This window comes from Eimeria necatrix, genomic scaffold (assembly GCF_000499385.1).
Source record: "Eimeria necatrix Houghton genomic scaffold, Enh_scaff95, whole genome shotgun sequence".
Taxonomy (NCBI): domain Eukaryota; phylum Apicomplexa; class Conoidasida; order Eucoccidiorida; family Eimeriidae; genus Eimeria; species Eimeria necatrix.
In genome coordinates this window covers 66576-86803 of record NW_013651798.1, presented here as the reverse complement: position 1 = coordinate 86803, position 20228 = coordinate 66576, and the positions used below count along the sequence as shown (strand labels likewise).

At 55.7% G+C, this 20228-nt stretch overlaps 4 protein-coding genes across 4 annotated transcripts; 1 reads left to right on the top strand and 3 right to left on the bottom strand.

Annotated features, from left to right (window-relative positions):
* Positions 1–755: 755 nt before the first annotated feature.
* Positions 756–4594, bottom strand: ENH_00084450 (hypothetical protein, conserved; the record flags this gene model as incomplete). The annotated part of the gene is made up of 6 exons (XM_013577924.1): positions 756–1619; positions 1944–2411; positions 2540–2710; positions 2823–3416; positions 3833–4240; positions 4556–4594. 6 exons carry the CDS (start codon positions 4592–4594, stop codon positions 756–758), a joined length of 2544 nt encoding a protein of 847 aa, XP_013433378.1.
* A 1986-nt stretch (positions 4595–6580) lies between these two features.
* ENH_00084440 (hypothetical protein, conserved) lies at positions 6581–10296 on the bottom strand (the record flags this gene model as incomplete). The annotated part of the gene is made up of 9 exons (XM_013577923.1): positions 6581–6741; positions 7002–7146; positions 7325–7879; positions 7975–8237; positions 8351–8519; positions 8869–8948; positions 9109–9266; positions 9391–9547; positions 9906–10296. 9 exons carry the CDS (start codon positions 10294–10296, stop codon positions 6581–6583), a joined length of 2079 nt encoding a protein of 692 aa, XP_013433377.1.
* A 1021-nt stretch (positions 10297–11317) lies between these two features.
* Positions 11318–16836, top strand: ENH_00084430 (DNA-dependent RNA polymerase, putative; the record flags this gene model as incomplete). The annotated part of the gene is made up of 2 exons (XM_013577922.1): positions 11318–14029; positions 14293–16836. 2 exons carry the CDS (start codon positions 11318–11320, stop codon positions 16834–16836), a joined length of 5256 nt encoding a protein of 1751 aa, XP_013433376.1.
* Positions 16837–17819: 983 nt separating this feature from the next.
* ENH_00084420 (2C-methyl-D-erythritol 2,4-cyclodiphosphate synthase domain-containing protein, putative) lies at positions 17820–19278 on the bottom strand (the record flags this gene model as incomplete). The annotated part of the gene is made up of 2 exons (XM_013577921.1): positions 17820–18511; positions 18762–19278. The coding sequence occupies 2 exons, from the start codon at positions 19276–19278 to the stop codon at positions 17820–17822; spliced, it is 1209 nt and encodes a 402-aa protein (XP_013433375.1).
* Positions 19279–20228: the final 950 nt, after the last annotated feature.

Sequence of the window (20228 nt, the reverse complement as noted above, 5' to 3'; positions counted from 1 at the left end):
AGTACACCTCGAAAGTGCAAAGGTGCATGCAATCCAATATCCGAAACCTCACCAGCTTCTAGTGATGTGGAGCCTTTTGATTAGGTTTCAGCTGGATGCTGCTTGCAGCGTAGCAACGGGAGAGTAATTTCAAGCTACTTATTAGTCTGCAGGATGCAACTATTCAGCAGTGTGGCTCGCAGCAAGACTATAGGAGCGCACCGGCACTGAATCGTTTGATTTTTGTGAGCCTTCTAAGGAATTATTTCAAGCATATTACTAACTATCTGTGTTACGCTGCTTAACCACTCTGAATGAAGAAGCGGAGCTAGAATCTGGCACCCCGGAGCACGCATGACTGTGCCGTTACCTACGTGCCCCCACCACAATTCAACACTGGTGCCTACGCAGCTCAGTACGTTTTGGCCATGTAAAAATGGACATGTACGTGCACTCATGCCCACGCGCCAATGAGAAAGAGCGTAATTTGTGGCAGCATTCATCTGCAGAAATGTGCGCCGGTGGTTGCACATAAACACGAAGAAACTCATGAAAGAGCTATTCGCAACAAGCACACGCCAGCTTTCACAGAATGAAGGCACAGCCAATTCATCGTTAGGCTAACCCGTTGACTGCTGAGCCACAAAAAGAACCGCCTGTGGCTTCAAAAAGCGAACCTAGGAAGATTCAAATTTCAAACGCCAACTGCAACTGTTTCACAGCGTTCAACACGGGAACTGCTACAACGAAGCTAGATCAACACCGTTGCAGCCATCCTAGGCAGTCCTAAGAACCGCACGACCTTTTTCGGTCCTGACGCCCGTATTTGTGGGTTTTGAAGCAATCCGCTTTTGGTGCTGCTGTTGTGGCTGTTGTTTGTCCTCATGTTGCTGACCAGAAGAGGAAGTGTTGCTGCTCTCATGCGCATTGGACACCTCTTCTGAGTTAGATGGCATGCCATTGAGTGTTTCCTGTCGTGTTGTGTGTTCATCGTGCTGCTTTTGCCCCGGCTGCTCCTCCTCGTCATTACCGAGGTAATCAGGCGCCTCTTGCCGCTGCTGGTTCTGCTGCTTGCTCTGTTGCTCTTCGCAGGGTTGTTGTGCCTCCCCTGTCGCACTTGTTCGATCCCACTGGCATGTTATATGCACGTACAGGTCAGCGTAGGGCTTATTGGACGGCATGGAGAGAACCTGAGGCTGCTGCTCCAGCTTTATAGAGCCATGCGTGTGTAGCAGCAGCAAGTGCGAAAACGTGCAACAGGCAGTGCGGGGATCAACGCGGCCTCTGGGAAGAAGCCTGCTTAAGGGAATCGTAGACTCCTGTTGCCGCTGTCGTGGATGCTGCTGCGGCTGCTGGGACACCCCGTCGGCAAGCAGATTCTCTGAGACGTTAGGATGTGTAAGAGCGAATTGCTGCAACAGCTCTCTAAGCCTGAGGGAAGCAATCGCTGTGCTGTGGGCTTCATTAAGGTCTCTCTGATGTTGCTGCTGCTGCTGTTCATCGTTACTAAATTCAGTGCCACAACCGTCGAACTCGGGAAACTCCCCAAACGCTAAGGCTTCCAGAGACGCCTCAGAGGAAGGCACACTTAGCCCACTTGCCCTCCTGCTGCTTCCCAGCCGCGAAGTGCTTGATGCCTCCTAACGAATTCAGACATCAGCAAGGAAGCGTAGCAATATAATTCAGGCACTATAAACAAAGGCAGTAGATGGAAGCACCTCAATCAGCAGAGCATCAAGAAACCGGAGAAGATAGCAGCAACATGCAGCAGCAACATGCATCAGCAGCATGCAGCAAGCAAGCAAACAAAGCAGCCACTAATCAATTCAGATATTGCAGCTCATGGTTGCATGTACGCCATCTAAAGTGAAGACAACCACCGAGCTGGTGCTGCAATTGAAAGGAGCAACATTAGCAGCAACAACAGCAACGGCGATAGCAGTAGCAGCGCCACAGCCCCTTACGGATTCTCTTGGAAGTTGGGTCAGCCGAGTTTGTGTGGCCCTTTGCTGCATGCTGCTGCTGTCAAAGATGCCTCGTAGCACTTCCACGTACTCACCGCTGCCTAGGAGATCACCGCTTCGGCGTATGTCTTTGCTGCCGTCCTGCTGCTGCTGCTGCTGCTGCTGTAGCTCGGCGTCTGTGTATAGTGTAAAGTCGCCCTCCAAGCCTCCTCGCTGCCATGGGGCCAAGCCCTCAGTGCTTTGGCCGGTTTGCTTGTCGCCATCAGCTTTTGAAACTACAGCTGAAACACCATATAAGGGCTCAGAAGACACTTTTTTCGAATGCCTATTTGCAGCGGGGCCACGGCTATGTGCTGCCACCGCTGCTGCTGCTGGGTTTTGAAAGCCCCATGCTGATTTGCGTTTCCATAGAAGCAGTTGCTGTTGTAGCCCTCGGTAGAGGCACGAAACGGGATGGAGCGCGTATAGCTGCGCCAGACGAAGGCAGAAGCAGGCATGCCAATATTCAGACCTAATTTCCGGCATCGGCAGCAGCAAAGGCAGCAGTTCTGCCACGAGTAGCAGCAGCAACAATAACAGGTGCAACAACAGCACACCTCATGAACGTCCGCGGTCGCTGCTACCAAGTAAGTTGCAGCATGGCAGAGCTTTGGTGCATCCAAAGTCGTCGAATTGTTTCTCAGTAGATAAGGAAACGCCTTCTCGCCTTCACTGCGACCTTTCGCTGTTGCTCGAGATATGCTAGAGTCCATCTGCACTCCGTGGCCCTGGTACAGCAGCAGGCAAAGTCAAAAGATAACAGCACATGACGAACAGGTTCAGAAAACGATGACCTTTGTCTCTAGCTTCTGGCTCGTGCGAATAAGAGTTTTGGCGTACTCCCTTTCTACGAGGGGCTTTTGGGGAGGTCCAGATGCCTTCGGTCGCGTCCTCAAGTTGTCCTTTCTGCTGGTTCTGCTGTAGTCCCTCGTAGTCCTGTTGCTCTTCGCTCACTTCCTCTGGAAGGGGGCCCCACATGTCTCCAAAGTCCGCGGACTCAATATCGGCATCACCGGCAAGGTCCCCTGCAGCTACAGCAGCACTGTTGGTCCCTGCGGCTGCTGCGGCACTCGAAGCTACTGCTGCAGAGTGGAGAGGGAGATTAGAGCCGGACTCTCCGAACGCCCAGCGCCTCCACGACATGCCCGGAGCGTTTGCATCTCCTGCTGCGGCTAGAGCCCTTTCGTGCGAGCCTACTTGATGCTGCCTTTCCCCAGGGCGCGTACTTCCAGAACGCAGCGGTGTAGCCACAGCCGCCCAGCAGGCGCTAAAGAGGTCAGGGGCACCCCGCTGCAGCAGCAGACCAGCGCTCTCTCGATTGGCTCTAACACTGGACTCAGCTTCTTGAAGGTGGCTCGCAAAGACGCTGCCGAGTCTTTTCAGCCTTTGCTGCGACTCTTCTTCGCCGTGTGGTTGCTGCTGTTGCAGCTGCAGCTGCAAAAGCAGCGAAACAAATGGAGCTCATACCCCGGTGAACCTTCTACATCGCTATCCCCTGCATATGAAATTAAAGGAGATTTTTCACCAAAGGGGATGCATTTTACTGGAGGCCTTTAACAAATAGCAGTGTGTACGGAGTCTACGGAGAGGGCCTGTTGTATCGACGGGCATTGTATTATAGGGAGACACGTTGCCAGCGTAGCTGTCTTTGAAGGATGGCTTCCCGGCAACAGATGATAGCAAAGCCATCTCTCCTGCTACTAGTGTGTCGGTATTCCACCGGCATTTGTTTGTAAAGTTAAATATTACTATGACAGGAGCACACCGGTACAAAAGGCCACGATGTTATTAACCTATGGAAAGAACAATTTATATTTGGCTGGGACGAAATAAAATGATGTTAAGGTTACCGCTGCTTTCTCCCACATGGCCTCTGCTGCATCCTCCATGTCCACTTGCACCTCTTCACCTTCTCCCTTGTCTACCTCAGCAGTCCGCACCCTCTTCCTTCTTGCGTCGCGCTGCTGCTCTCTCCCGAGTAGCTGCTCATGGTCTGGGTGGTTGCTGCTGCGCCGATGCTGCTTCTCTGGCTGTAAAAGGCGCCTCAACAGCAACGCTGCTTCGGTAGCTAGGAGTAACCATTGTTGCAGCACCAGGGAAGCTGCACCCCTTATTACAAGAGCTTGCTGCTGCACTGGCAATGAGTTTGCAGTGCTGCTGCCACTGCCTCCTTGGTCTTCAAGCGAGGCAGCTGGGGGCAGCAGAGCTGCCAGCAGGCTAGGCAACTGAAGCCTCCTGAGCTCTCTGTCGCTTATATACTGCAGCAAGCGCACACGGCATATGTCCCCGTATTTTACAGGGGCATTCTGTGCGGAAAGCTAGGAAGGGCGAATTAGCTTTTAAACTGCAGAGGGTTCGGATCACCTTGGACACGCTCGTGTGAGTTCGCCTTATTCGAGCGTCGCCTTCCGTTACTTTTGAGAGCGGCAGCGCCCCTATTGCCAGTAGACGACCAAAGAATGCTGTGTTCGGAAAAAGAGGGAAATAAAGTACTTGTTAACCCGTTAGAAAAGGAGAGGTAAAACACTAAAGCTGCTGTATTGCTTTCTAGACGGTTGATAAGGAGAACGTACATTTGGGATGAGGTCGCGACCCCACAGCCACCAGCGCATTGCTTTCGCCTCTTGTTACTTCCATTTGGCTGCCTGGAGACCGAGCAGGGGACCTATTCGTGAGCTTGTGTGAAAGTGTAGTGCAGAAGCCTGGAAAAGCAAACACAAACCAGTGTCTTGTCAGTTGGTGACCACCATGTTGGCTCTTCATGCCTTCTAGGCTAGGCTAGGCCTAGGCTCTTGTCTGCCATACTACGAATAAGAAGCGACTGGTGCTTCTTACGGCTCAGCTGCGCAGAGCAGAGCCCAGTTGGAGCGAGCGGGTGGTTTGGGATCTGCTACGACAGAGAGCACATATGAGCGAGCGGGAAACCTAAGGCCTCCCGTCAATGGATTTCCTGCTTCTGCAAACGTCGGAGCTTATAGTACCACTGCTGCTCTCTTTCCAGGGTTAAGATATTTCAAGCTGCGGCAAGAAAGGAAAGGTGGAGCCGTACTGCAGAGCAGTAATGCTCACTCGTTCCCACGTCAGTTGATACGGACAACTAGTATGACTAATAAAATTTCACAATTAAAAATGTAATAAGAGGCAGATAATGGGGCAAGCATGCCGTCTTCGGCCCAGTGGGGTTGCTTTTGATTAAACCTGGAGGGCTGTCAGTTCATCTAGATTTGAATGTTTTCGGCCACCAAAAATAGGCAAGATGCACACCAGCTTTTCACCAATTTATCTATTTTTTAAATTTGAGGTTGCATTGCAGTAAAGACTCAAGCAACAGCGGGAATGTCAAGCTTCCTCTCCCGAGGTCACCTGTGAGGCATTGCTGGCCCGAACGGCCAATGCGACGGCGCATTAACTGTAACAAAGATCTCGCATCGGTGTATCATCTTCGCATTACTGCCTGTATTCATAAAAGCAAACTATAGTAGCTGTCACCCAATGCTGAGAATGTCAGTCTCCCCTTCCACAGACTGCATGGCCACTGGTCCGCCAATCCCACCTGCAGCACCTGATGACCCCCTTCCACAGCTGCGCCTAGTGAAAAAGGTGCATGACCTATGACGAACGCTTTGATATACTTTGTGAGTTGCCTTATTTTCGGTTTTCGGAGTTGGGGATATGCTTTGCAGCTCACGGATCGGTGTTGTGCACGCTGGCCCACGAAATACGTGCGTGGAAGACGTTCGCACATATCATTAAGTTGCACGTCGTGCATTTGCCTCTGTTGTTCGCGCGCTAAAATCCTACCGTTTTGATAATAACTTCCAAGAAAAAGTACGATGAGAGGCGCATGAGAACGGAAATAGAGAGCTACCACCAGTTCCTGACGCACTGTGTAGTCTACGCCGAACGCCTACGCAGTTCTTCTCAGTACTCCGGCTTCTTATAGGCACAAGTTATTTGGTGCAATGTTTTTAGTTTCATGCGGTCAGGGCGGTGGCACCTGTCTCGCTGGCCTCCGCCTTTGTGCTGACTGTCCCCGTGAGTCTGTTTGGTCGCCTGTGCCCTTTTGACGTACATAGCGGTTTAATTTTTCCCCAAAATGATTTGATACGTATGAAAGATGTCGAAAATTGCTGGTCTGAAGCGGTGGAAGCTGGAAGTCAAGAAGTTCCGTCAAGATGAAGAAGCCTATGATGAATGCATCATCAAAACTGTCTATCGCTGGCCTCTAGCTTCCGTCTCTTCTGCCGAAGTAATCGCACTAGCTTACTTAAAAGGATTCAAAGGCCAAATCACGATGCTCCGATTTGGCTCCCCAAAACATACATTGCGCCGCATCTACGGCTTCCAGATCAACAGCCTGCCTGGTACTTCAGCACTGGAAAAATGATACTACATAACAACCTGCCGTACACATATTCGTCATACACAAGGGCCATGCAGCGCATCTACCTCTGTTCCAGCCACAACGCAGCGCGCTGTAGAGCAGTACATGAACAGAGGCGCAAAAATCAAACAGGCGTCGACGCTGACCCCGACTGGAACCGCAACGGAAATACAGCCTCTGCCCAATAGCTCTAAAACGCGTATCGCAAGTCAACCTAGAGGGGCCCAGAGCGCCTTATGTCTTCCTTGAGGACCTCAAAGTGGTCCATGACTCCCTCGAGCCTTTCATTGCTGTGCCCAGAACGTCTTGCCAGTTGTCGTAATTTCTGTAGTCCCTTCAAGTCCAAGTCCGCTGCAACGTCCTGAACTCGATGAACTTCACAGAATGCAACCAAAAGCAGCGACAAGAGAAACATTAATAACGGAAATATCAAGAGGGCAGGCCAACAGCAGTAGCATCGACAGAGAATGAGAGCAGAATTGGCAAAGAAGAGGATCAAGGAAAGCTGGTACAGAAATATCAACAGAACAAGAGCGTCAGGGCAACCACGAGCAGTAGCGCCAGTAGAGGCAAGCAAGACGCACGTAAAAGCGCAGCCGTAGTGACAGCAGCAGGCACAACATGTGGGAGCTAACCGAGTCTGGCCCAGGCCTTGCTGTCTGTGATTTGACAATCCTCAAATGCATCAAGGACCTTTAGTAGCTGCTCGCCCTGAAACTGTGCGGCCCCCCGTTGTTGTGCAAAGAGCACTAGCTGATATACTACACGGGGATCGACGAGCTGCGGCCCCACACGCAATCTAAACTTTGCCCATGTCTTCCGTGTGCCTTTTGAGACTATTGTGCGGCTTGAAAGCGCATAATAGAACCCGTAAAGATGCAAAAAATATGTCCTCATATGCGGCTGTGCAGCTTCTGAGGCCTTGCGCCAAAAATTGAGCCTCTAGGTATTGGCTTACCCGCATGTCTGCGAGGGCCATAGCCAGCGCAGCTACCATACTGGTGTTGGTGGTGTGATCAAGACGCAAGTGACGAGTTTCCTCACAAAGAACCTCCAGAAGGACGTCAGTGCAAGCATTGTGCAGCAGCGCGCTGTTCCTAAGTCCCATGTCTGCAGCAGCAGCAACGGCTGCCGCAGCATCTGGAAGTGGCGTAGAGCAAGCAGTCACCTCCGTCGGCAAGGGAATTGGCGCCGCTGCAATAGCATGCTGTTCTGCCTCTTCTACTGCGGCACCCGAAGCTCCTCCCACGTTTGCAGTTTGCGTCGTTGCTGTTGCTGTTCCTCCTGCTGGTACTGCTGCAGTTACCACTGGCGCTGCGTGCGAATATACCTTGGATGGCTTGAGGATGGGTAGCAGCAATGGTAGACACTCAAGAGGTACAGTTTCTCTGAATGGCAAGTAAGCATGGTGCCTGGGGCTGCTGCTGCCGCTGCTGGGCCTCTTGTGCTGTGGGACAGAGAAAACCTGCACGATTTTTGTGTCCTTCAGAGCAGTCCAGACAGCAGTGAGTCCCTGGGACAACAGCAACAGCATCCTTCCTAACTCTTAATCGGCGAAGCAATGGGCTTGAATATCATGGCGCTGGGCAGAAATCGTCATTGAATTACCTGTGCAGTCAGCGGACCCAAACCGCCAGCAGCAAAAGGAGATCCCAGGTTGGCGTCTTCCCCGTCTGCTTCTACCTCTGCTACTGTTGCTGCAGCTCCCCCTGCTACTGCTGCTTCTGCTGCCAGGGGAGTTGGTGGCTGCACCCGGCAAGCGAGAAGAAGCGTATACAGCAGGCGAATGATAAGTGGCGAGTCGCGTGGGGTGAGGTCTGCAAAGGACCTTATCAGCATGCACAGGTCATGTGGCGTCACTGTGCATGAACCTGCATCAGCAGTGGAAGTAGCAACAGAACTTGCAGCATTGTTAGTGATGTATGCGCTGCTGCTGAAAGATTCGCGGGTGGATCATGCCATCATGTCATTAGCTAAGGCTCACTTAAAGGTGTCGCCTTTGCAGCTTCTGTTGATGCTGCTGCTGCTGCTGTTGATTGTGCAAGTTTTGCTTGAGACGGCTTCCCCGCCGCAGCGAGTGTCCGTCGGACGAAGCTGTCGAGGCGGCTGAGAACTTCTTCTTTGAGGGCCAAGATTTCAACAGGCTTCAAGCGCTGCGCAAGCACACGAAGCAGCAACAGTAGCTGAGCCTTTTTCTGCTGCAGGAAGTGTATCAAGCGTTGTGTCTTCCCTCAGTGCTGCTGCAAAAAAGAGGTGAGGAGGCAGCGGCTGCAGCAGGAGCAGCCTGCATGGACCCCAGAGCTGCAGAAACTCAGTCCACCTATGCTGCTGTTGTACATCCCTACTACGCTGTGGCGCTGCAGACAACCCTGAAGCCCAACCCCTAACCCTCTGTCTGATGAGGCCGTTAATTCAGGAATTTATGCAAGAAAAACAAACCCACAGTTTGCTGGACAGGCCTTTAGTTACAGAAACACTTTTGGGGATTTCGGTGCAACCCACCTCTGTGCGGGCGAAAGCCCAAAGGCACATCGAGAGGTCTGCAAGGCTGAAGTCCTTCGCCAGTCGCAAAGCCTCAGCCCCTGCCGCCATATTTCAAAATTTTGAAATATCACTTCTAAACTCTATACCTTAGATCTAAACCCGCGAAACACAGACTGCTTGTGAAAGCAAACAGCGGCACCATCCTTAGTTTTAGAGTTTCTGTCTGCTGCTGGGGGTTCCGGCGTGGGCTTTGCCTACCTATGAGGTCCCAAACTGGGGGATGCGTCACTCCGTTCTTTGCAAGACCCCACGCTGACACAACCAGCTGCTTGCTGCTGAGCTGCTGCTGCTGCAAAAATGGCTGCAGCCGCAGCGCCAGCTGCCAGAGAGCTGGGCTGTAGCCAATGACTGCCAGTCTGAGGACACACCCGCACTACTTGCTGCTGCAACTTTGCAAACTGGATGTGCTGCTGCGGTTGCATTTGATGTTTTTGCTGCTGTTGCTGATTTTCACGCGCCTCAGCTCCTGCAGCAGCTCACCGATGAATTGTAAGATGTATGTGGGCAGGCTGCAGAAGCTCTTGCTGCTGCAGTGCAGCACCAAGAAAGGCCCTAAAAGAGCTGCTGCGCAGGTCGAGGCGGCGTCGCGTAGATAGTAAAGATAGAGCAGCAAGCCAGTCTCGGCGTGTCATGTTGCCTTAGGCAGCAGCAGCAGCAGCAGCAGCAACAGCAACACAACAGAGCTACCAATTTGAGCTCCTCAACACCGGGAGGAAACATACTGCTCGTGACAGCCTCAAAATCTGTTTAAATTATTGCAAACAAGCAAAAAGACAGCAGCAGTAGTGGCGGCAGCAGCATCTGCTGCCGCTGCAGTAACAAGTGAAGGAACACTGATGTCGAAGCCAGCAGCAGCAGCCTTGGCAGCAACAGGAGCAGTAGGAGCAGTTTGAGCATTGTGTGCAGCAGCTGCAGCAGCGGCTACTGCAGCGGCTGCTGCAGCGGCTGCTGCAGCAACAGCAGCAGCAGTTGCAACAGCACAAGCAGCTGCGTACCCTTATTTTGTTGGCAGGCCTTGAGGAAGTCCTCCGCATCTGTAAAAGTCTCGAGTCCATGTGCCAGTGGAGTGTCTGGGTGCCACCGCAGTATCTTGGCGAACCGCCTCTGTTGCTGCTGCCCTCGCAGCTGCTGCTGCTGCTTCTGCAGCTCATCTGCTGCGCAGCTGCAGCTGTTTACGATTGCCTTGTTGCGGGTGGCTGGCATATGTTCTGCTGCTGCTGTATAGAATGCATGCGGCGAGCTGGAGTTCACATTTAGGCTTCTGCGAGCCAATCTAGCCAGAGCCAACGAAGCTGCTGCAGCGCTGGCTGCTGCTGGCCTTCTGTACGCAGCGGCTGGCGCAACAGCAGCAGAGGGGGCTGTTGCCGCTAATAACGAGGAAGCCATTGTTGTCATCAACGTAGCAGCACCAGAATCGCAGTAGAAGTCTTTGCCCCAACTTTTGCTGCTCCTTCTGGCTGTTTAGAGGGCGGATTCTCCGTTATTTCTTGCTTTCTGCTGTTGCTGCTGTTGCTGCTGCAGCGGCTGCTGTCGCTGCAGCCTCAGCAGGCATTGAGGCTGCTTTTTCTGCCACTGCTGCCACTGTGACGGCCGCAGTTAATGCAACTGCTGCAGCTGTGGCTGCTCTTGCTGCCGCTGCAGCTTCGGTACTGCAGCTGCTGCAGGTGCTCGACTTGCTGCTGTTCGTCGAACTGATGCTCTCCTGCTGCAGGTCTCACTCTTTGCTGTTCCCCGCAGCAAAAGGAAAGCCTGAAGTTCAACCATTCTTCGTCTGACTAGCCTTTCTGCGTGTGTAGGCAAAGAGAGCAAAGAAGGCCTCCATGGGCCCTGGGGCCCCACGGCACCACAGCAGAAGTCAAACACAGCCGCAGGAGCAGCGACCCCAGAAACACGGCTAAAGTTGAATTGACAATTTGGAATCAATGTATTAGGGATTATGAATTTGTTGGAATAGCGGAAGGATAGAGGCATATTGACTTCTCTTGTGGAGCCTCAAGGGGCCTCCAGGGGGCCCCCCGTGTGGTTGCAGGCCCGCGACGACAGCAGCAGCAGCAGGAGCCACAGTACCTTCAACGCGGCTTCTAGAAATTTTTAGTTTTTTGCTTTTGTCGAGATCTATTTCATCTAATTCACATCCAACAGTTCTTCGACTGCAACAGCAATAAAAACGCAGCAGTCCCGGCAGCAACAGCGCCAGAGCAGAAGATCTACTGCATTGACAGCTCCTCTGCTGCTGAGGTCTGATGCTGCTGCGAGGCTCTCCAAGCTTTTCTCGTATGGTTATTGAGGAACAGTGCGGTGTAACAGCTGCTGCATGGCTTCGTCTGCCTACGGTGCCAGCGGCCGTGGCAGCAGCAGCAGTTGCTGCTACTCCCGCTACTCGTGCTGTTGAATCAGGTTGCTTGCCATGTCTCTGTTGCGGCAGATCACCCCGCGCACGAGAGCAGATGTAGCAGCTGCAGCAGCAGTTGCTGCAGCCGCTACACCTGTCGCGACTGCCGCAGCAGTTGCTGCTGCTGCTGCGTCTGCTAATGGCCGGCCTTCCCGCTGCAGAAGGCAGCATCCGCTGCTGTTGAGCTTAGAGCGCCAACGGCAGCAAATGCTGCTGCAGCAGGAGTGGCAGCAGCCGAGAGGCTGCTTCCACTGCCAGAAGCGGCAGCAAGTAGCTTGTTTAAGAGCAGCAAGCTCGGTTGCAGCAGCTGCTGCTGTGCAGCACCAGAGCGCGCAACAGCGTTATCACATGCACCAGTGGCCGCAGCAACAGCAGCAGCATCAGCAGCAACTCACTGAGGAGGACAACTTTCCTTTTGCTGCTCATGCTTCCTGTTGGGCGCAGCAGCCTCACGTCGAGCTGCCGGCATGGCAGAATCTACCGCAGCAGCAGCAGCAGCCGCAATGGCAGCAGCAGCTGCAATGGCAGCCGCAGCCGCAATGGCAGCAGCAGCCGCAGTGGCAGCAGCAGCAGCAGCAACCGCAGCCGCTTCAGGAGAGCCAGGAGCTACAGCAGCTGCAGCACGCACCGCAGCCAGAGCAGCTGCGGCCTCCCGGAACATACGTTTGGCAGCAGGCGCTGCAGCACAGCGATGAAGAATGGCAAGGAGTAAGTGTGGAAGCTGCTGAAGTGCTGCAGCAGCAGCAGCAGCAGCAGCAGCATCCTTGGGCGTGGCAAGAGGACTCATCTCTTGAGCAATTCCTGCTAGAGCTCCCTCAGCCGCCGCATCACGTTTTCCAGCAGCCGCAGCAGCATCAGCAGCAAATGGAAGAGCGGCCTCAGCAGCAGCTGCTGCAGCAGCCGCAGCAGCAAGCTGCTCACGCGGGCGCTGCGCTGTGCAAGAGCAGCTCCTCCCAAGCGGGCATAGGAGGTCCAGCAGCAGCAGCAGCAGCAGCAGCAGCAGCGCCAGCAGCTGCAGCAGATGCTCCTTCAGCAATTGAGGGCCTCAAGGAGCTGCGGCGGATGGGGGAGATGCAGCAGCAGCGCGTGTACGCTAGGCTGCTTGGCAAGGCGGAGGAGGGTGCTGCTGCAGCCACCTGCCCCGCAGCAGCAGCAACAGGCGCAGCAGCAGCAGCAGCTGCTGCTGCTTCTTCTGGGCTGTCGGCCAGCGTGCTGCTGTGCCTTCATGCTCTCGAGCTGGAGGCCATGCAGCAAGGCTTGCTGCTGGCAGATGTGCCAAGAGAGGAGCTGTTCAGACACTTGAAGACAGCTGTGCTGCCTGGGGAGCAGCAGCAGCGGCGGCAGCAGCCTTTGCTGCTCAATCCGGATTGGCTGCAGCAGCAGAAGGAAGCAGCCTACGGCGTAAACCCCTACCCGATCCCGCTCCGCTGGACTCAGCAAGACCTGCCCTCTGACTTGCAGCAGCAGCAGCAGCAGCAGCAGCAGCAGCTGCAGCTGCAGCAGTCGCAGGAGTTGGCCCCATCTCGTTCTTCTGCAGAGGAGGTGATGAGCGTGCTGCGGCGAAGACAAGTAATAGTGGAAGGCTGCATCTGGAAGCGGCTAACAGCAGAAGTGCAGCAGCAGCTGCAGCAGCTAGCAGCAACAGGTAAAGGAGGTGACTCAGGACCCGCCAAGCGGCTGTGGGTCCCTTGGGTTAAAGATATGGCCAAGCCTATAGCAGCGCTGCAACGGCGGCAGCGGCGCGTTGCTCCAGCAGCAACAGCTGCTGCTGCTGAGTCTGACGACGTGGATGCTGCAGCAGCAGCAGCAGCTGCTGCTGCAGACTTCGACGGCAACGATGGCTGCCTGCCGCAGCAGCTGGAACCTGTTTTGCTGGCTGTCATTACTGCTCGCACAGTTCTGCAGCAGCTGTTGCTGCCTAAAGCCACAGCTCCCACAGGTCCTACAAGCAAAGGGCGGGAAGGCTTGACTGCTGCTTCATCTTGCTCTACAGCAGCGGCAGCTGCTGCTGCTGCAGCAGCTGCTTTGTCTGCTGGAGGGCCAGAGCTGCAGCAGCGGCAAGCGCTAGTGACACAGGTTGCAATGAGTATTGGAGATGCAGTGCACGCAGAAGTTGCGGCTGCGTTCCTCGAGAGGCAGCAGCAGCAGCAGCAGCAGCAGCTGGGACAGTGCTACCTGCCGCTGCGCAAGCAGCAGCAAAAGCGGCAGCACCGCTACAGTGGCGGAACTGCAGCACAAACAGCACAAGCTGCTGCTTCACTGGCAGCATCACCCGTGTTGCTGCCTCGGTGGTCTTCGCGAAAGCGTCTTGCGGTTGGGGGGTTGCTGCTGCAGTTGCTTGTGAAGCATGCGATGATTGAGGCTCCATATGCAGCAGCAAAAGAGGAGCTAGCCACAGAGCTGCAGCAATTGAGGGCCGAGAAGCAGCGTATACTTCTTAGCAGGTCCCGCAGGCAGGAGCAGCAGCAGCGGCTGCTAGAGCAGTCGGGTGCAGGACAGGCTCGAGCAGCACCTGCAGCGGCCCCTGAGACGGCCGAGCAAATTGTTGCCTCGAAAGAAGCAGCAGCAGCAGCAGCCGCTGCTGCTTCTGCAGAAGAAGCAGAGGCTGCAGAGGAGATACTGGCAGATGCAGCAGCAGATTCAGGGGTGTACGTGCCTCTGGGAGGCCGAGCTGCTGAGGAGCTGCAGCACCTCGTGGCCTACAAGTCGCGGCACGGCCACGACAAGGTCAGCTGCTGCACAGGCAGGTGCAGGGGCCCCCTTCTAGGGGTGGCTCTTTGCTGCAGAACCTGGTAGGGGACCCCGCGGGGTCCCCGCAGGGGGCCCGCGGGGACCCCACGGGGGCCCCAAGCTGTTGCATGGGGCTGCGCAGGGCTGAGCACTCAGCAGCTGGGGCACCGGATCACGCAGTTCAAGTTGCTGTTTGCTGCAGCAGCGGCTGTGGCTGAACATTAGGGGCTGCTTGCTTTAGCTGCGGTTTGTGCGTGCAGGTGGAGGTGCCCGCATTTCGCCACCGAGTTCTTTACTGCGCGAAGCGGCGAAAGAAATTCGGAGTTATTGAAATGCGGCGCCTCTGCTTTGATCGCTTGACCGCGTTGGGCAGCAGTCCTGAGGAAGCCGCAGCAGCAGCAGCGGCAGCAGCAGCAGCTGCTGCTGCTGCAGACACGGCAGCAGGGCTTTCCCTCGCAGCAGCACCGCTACCAACGGCTGCCGAGCCACCAGCTAACGCTAAAGACGATTCTCAGCAAGGGTCTCTGCCGCTGCGGGAGGGCGGAGGTGCAGAAGCAGCAGCAGCTGCAGCGGCAGCTGCTGCTGCCACTGTACGTACAGCTGCAGATCGCTTGTCTTCTCCCTTCTGGCTCATGCTGAAGCACGTCCCTATGCTGCTGCCTCCAGCGCCCTGGACTGCCTACGGCAGCGGCGGCTACTTGATGCTGCGCACAGCTTTTGTGCGAAGCGTGTCTGACACAGACCCGGGAAGCGGCGCTGGCCACAGCAGCAGCCTCAGAGAGAGCAGCAGCAGCGACGCAGCTGACGGGGAGGCAGCAGAGGACTCTGAGCACCTCGCTGCCGATTCGGACGCCGCCACCTCGTCTGTGAGCGCTGCAGCAGGCAGCAGCAGCAGCAGCAGCAGCAGCAGCAGGGGCAGCAGCCGTAAGAACGGCAGCCGCAGCAAGAAGGGCTCCGAGATTTACTTGGGGTGGGGCCCGCGAGCAAAAGCGTGTCAAGACTTTCGAGTGTATAACACATCTACAGTTCGCTCTGCAGTCTCTCTTTTAGGGTCTGTCCCGTGGCAGATCAACACGCAAGTGCTGCAGGTGCTGCAGCAGGCCTGGGCCTCAGGCGAGGGGCTAGGCAAAATGCCGGCGCGGCACTCCCTCCCCATTTCGCAGCTACTGGAGCAGCACGAGGCCCAGCAGCAGCAGCAAGAGGGAAGCGGAAGCAGCAGCAGGAGCGCGAGCAGCAGCAAGAGCGAAAGCCGGTCGGTGCTGCTGCGGCACCTTCTGCAGCAAGAAACGCGGATGAAAAGCGAGCGCCCCTCGTTTTTGCTGAAGCTGGAAACAGCGCAAAACTTCGCCTTGTGCTCAGCTCTTTACTTTCCCCACAACATCGACTTCAGGGGCCGCTGCTACCCACTCCCCCCCCACCTCAATCATATGGGAGATGATGTTTCGCGCGCTTTGCTGCGGTTTACTCGCAGCCGGCCGCTGGGCGACAGTGGCTGGCGGTGGCTGCGGATACACCTGGCGAATCTGTTCGGACACAACAAGATTCCCTTTGAGCGAAGGTGCAGCTGGACAGACACCCGAATGCCCCAGATCCTCGCTGCAGCGGAGCAGCCCATGCAGCACAAGGACTTCTGGGCAGCAGCAGAGGAGCCCTGGCAGGCCCTTGCTGCAGTCCTCGAGATCGCTGCAGCAGTCAAGTCGGGAGACCCCACAACCTTCCCCAGCAAACTCCCAGTGCACCTCGACGGCACTTGCAATGGCTTGCAGCACTACGCTGCCTTGGGCAGAGACCTCCGGGGAGGAGCTGCTGTGAACCTCTTGCCTGCTGAAACGCCTCAAGACGTCTACTCCCTCGTGCTGCAGGTTGTGAAGCAGAATGTGCATTGCATTTCGGCCTCTTCCACGGCCTCCTCAGCAGCAGCAGAAGCAGCAGCTGCAGAGGAAGCTGCTTCGCAGCAGCAGCAGCAGAATGGCAAGAAGAAACCGCGGAAGCAGGCCATCGCTGCACGCAAGCAGCAGCAGCCATGGCAGCAGCAGCAGCAGGAAAGACGCCGCGAGTTGGCGCGGCTGTGTGAAACGCACGGAATTTTGAAGCGGTCCGTGGTGAAGCAAACAGTGATGACCGTTTGCTACGGTGTGACTGCCCTTGGGGCCCGAGACCAAGTGCTTTCTCAGCTAGAGGACCTGCTGGGGGGCCAGCTGCGGCCTGAAGTGCTGCGGGAGCTAGGAGGGTTCTTGTCTCGCATTGTGCTGCAGTCAATTGGGGAACTGTTTCGGGGCGCCATGCAGACTAAGAAGTGGCTGGACACCGTTTCGGGTGTATGTACAGCTGCGGGAGTGCCGGTGGCATGGGAGGTGCCCGCGATCGGGCTGCTGTGTGAGCAGCCTTATCGGTCGCTGCAGCAGCAGCAAATCCGCTCCCCGCTGCAGCGCCACACTTTGCACGTGTCAGGAGACAGCGCGCCTGTCAGCAGGTCCAAGCAGCGTTTGGGTTTTCCCCCTAACTTCATCCACAGCCTTGACGCCGCCCACATGATGCTCACGGCGTTGGAGTGTATAGGCACCTACAAGATCGACATGGCCGCCGTGCACGACTCCTACTGGGCCCACGCCGGGTGTATAGACACCCTGGCAGTCGCCCTCAGACAGCAGTTCGTTCACCTCTACCAGCACGACCCGCTGCAGCTTCTGTATGACAGCGTCAAGAGCAGACTTCCCAAGCAAGCAGCAGAGCTGCCTCGACCCCCCTCCAAGGGCGAGCTGGACATCAGACAAGTGCTAGCCAGCCCCTACTTCTTCCACTGACAAACGCCGTGCCACTGCAGCAGCCAGTGCAGCAGCCAGCGTTGCAGGCAGTGGATTTGCTGCGTGTTCCCCTTCTGCACAGTGGCACCTCATTCGCCGCTGCAGTTAATGCAGCAATTGTCGTTGCAGCTGCTGCTTTTAGCTTATTTGGTGTATCCAGTAGGGCATATACTTGATGGATACAGCAGTATACAGCGATTTCACATCAGCTGTAGGTTTTAGGCAGCAAAAAACAATAGCTGAGCTACTGGCGCCCCCTTCTTGGTGGTGCCAAGCTCTATATGGAAAACTTTTTGAATAAAAAGTTGCATCATTACGTGATATATCTGGTACTTCCCCAGTGTACACCAAGTGTGGTTGAACACGAGTCAACCTGCTACAGCAGCGGCAGCTGCAGCAGCGGCAGCAGCACGAGTAGAGGGAGCGTAAGCTTTGGCGAATGTGTGCGGCGGCTGCAGCAGGCCGTCATGCCGCGCCCCGTACTGCTGCTGCAGCAAGTGGTGCTGCAGTCGCACGCGATATTGCAGCAACAAAATATAGGGTTTATCCTTTAGTGTCACTGTGAGCCTCCACTTAAGCCGTGAGTTGCTTAGAGGCCTCGTAAGAAGTGCTATTGGGTAGCATCTGCTACTTGTGTTTGCTGCAGTTGCTGCAGTCATTTGCTACAGCTGCTGCTGCTGGCAACTCCTGTTGCTGCTGCAGTCCCTGCAGGCAATCCTGTCGCGGGCCACTCCTACTGCAGTCAGGCAGCAGCTGCAGCATGCAACATAACAGGAACAGGGACAAGCCCTGGTACAGCACTGTTGCCGCAGCTGCAGCACAGCTGCCGCACAGCTGCAGCACACTGCAGCACACCTGCAGCAACTGAAGCAGCGCGTCCTTATCGTTCTAAGCTGCAAGAGATTCACTGGCTGCTGTGGCTGCGACAGCAGCGTGATCGAAGGGTAGCAGCAGCAGGCTGCGGCCACTAGCGCGCAGTAACATCAGTCTGCAGCCGCTTCTGCTGCTGCTGCTGCTGCATCAGGGGCTGCGCCTGTAACCTGCCGCTGCAGCAGCGCCACCGCGTGGCACTCCACCGCCTCGCCGCGGCCAACAGGTCCCACGCCTTCCCCCGTCTTGGCTTTAAGGGAAACTCTGCTGCTGCTGATGCCCAGAGCAGCAGCAAGTGTGTCTATCATTTGCTGCTTCTTGCTGCTGATGCGGGGGCGCTGCAGCATTAGCGTGACGTCCATCTGCGCCACTGTGTACCCTGCTGCAGCAGCAGCTGCTACTGCTGCAGCAACAAACTCTCGAGAGTTCCGGCCTTTGTTTTCTGCTGCAGTGTCAGGGAACTGCTGCCCAATGTCCGCAGCACCTGCTGCAGCAAATACAGCGTCAGCTGCCGCATGCAGCACCACGTCCCCATCTGAGTGCGCTACGACGCCCAAGTAGCTGTTGCTGCTGCGGCTGCTGCTGCTGCTGCTGCTGATGCTGCTGGCCACGGATGCACCGTACTGCAGCAGACGCCTAATGCCCGAGGAAGCAACTGAGATGAAGCGGTGCCCCCTTTGAACCTCCCCAGCAGCGCCTTCTGCTGCTGCTGCAGTTGCTTCCGGCTGTTGCTGCTTCGCCTCTGCTGACTCTGCTGCTGCTGGAGCTTCTGGGGCAAAGGAAACGCCCGATAGTATGAGAGGACCTGCAACAGCAGCACAGCAGCGCAGCAGCACGTGAGTGACGCTCAAGGGCTTGAGCAGCAACAGCAGCAGGAAACTAAGCAGCAGCAACAGAAAAATTGACAGCAGCAGCGGCGGGAGCCCTAGCGGCAGCGCCAACAGCAACTGCTGCAGCACCGAGGCAAAGTTGGCTTGCCTACAACGGCAGCAGTAGCAGCAGCAACAGTAGTAGTTGCAGCAGCAACACCTGAAAGAGGTGCAGCAGCAACTCACCTGTCATCTCCTTGGGATCACTAGACAGTCGGTGCAAGTCGTAGCCGTGCCCTATCCTAAAAGGTAACTCAGCTGCTGCTGCTCCTGCTGCTGCTGCTGCTGCTGCAGGCGCCGCTGCTAGTGCTGCTGGGGTCGGTCCTATCAGTTTCACTGTACTTGCATTTGCTGCTGCTGCTGCTGGAATAGCTGCACCAGAAAAATACGCGGAAGGAGCTGCGTGCTGCAGTGGAGCTGCAGCAGCGTGGGGCCCTATGAATGCTGCTGAGCTGCGCCTCTGCTTCTGCAGCCGCTGCTGCTGCTGCTGCGGCCCCACTGAAGGGCAGTGCCGTGGCTTTGCCAGCAGATCTATGCTAGGCAGCTGCATTGTCGCAGCTAGAGTAGCAGCTGCCGCAGCAGTTGCTGCTGCTGCCGACGGGTCCCGGTGAAAGGATAGGGCGTTGCAGGAAAAGTGCTGCACCCACTGCTGCTGCTGCAGCAAAACTGCCGCGGCCAGCAGCATCTGCGTGAAGGAAGTCATGGCTGCCTACTGTGGGTAATAAAGGAAGACAAAGAAAATGCTCAGAGGGCCTTGCAGGCCCTCGAGACACAAAGTATCAATATGCAGCAGCACGCAGCAGCAGCTGCTGCTGCAGCTACTTTTTTCAGGAGGCACACAGCAGAGGCAGCAGCACCCTTGAAATATGCCGATTTCAAGGCTGCCACGCAAATCGGAGCAGCAGCTGCATATCAGTTTTTTCTCCCGCTGCAGCAGCAGCAACAGCCGTTGCTGCGGCAGCAACGCACTCTCTGATGCTGCAAATACAAAATTAAAGCAGCAAGAAAATTTTAGCTAAGGAGACAGCCAGAGTTGGTCAACAACTCTCGGGGTCACAAGACGTCCCGGGACCGCGCTCCTGCGGCTGCTGCTGCTGCTGCCACTGCTGCTGGTGTGTAATGCTCTAGCTGCTGCCACTGCATCATTCGGCTCGCACGTTTCTTAGCAGCTACAAGTTGTCAAAACAAGCCTCAAATGCATTAATGGGGCTCATGAGAGAAGACACGCAGACGGCACTCTGGGGTCCAGAGTCAACTGCTCCTGCTGCTGCTCTCCCTGTTGCTGCTGCAGCGGTTGCTGCTGCTGCGCCGGAACGTGATGCTACTGCTAGCTTCTTTTGCGCTTATTGCCGAAATGTCTTTTTTCCAGCGGAATGTGTAGTGGGTTTTGAGGGGTTGATCTTCAGCAGCCGGAAGCCACGCTTGAGGTGGTGCCAATCGACAGCAGATCTGCCCAAGGATCAAGGCAGCGGCTACTACAAGATGAAGCTGCAGCAGCAGCAGCAGCAGCTATGGGAAGCATCAGCAGCATTAGGAGCAGCTAAGCAGCAGAGGCAGCAGCAGATGAGGGAGCAGCTGCACCCCACACACTGGCAGCGGGGGTCATTGACAGCAGCAACGACTCACGAGCTGCAGCACTTTGCAGCCTCTAGA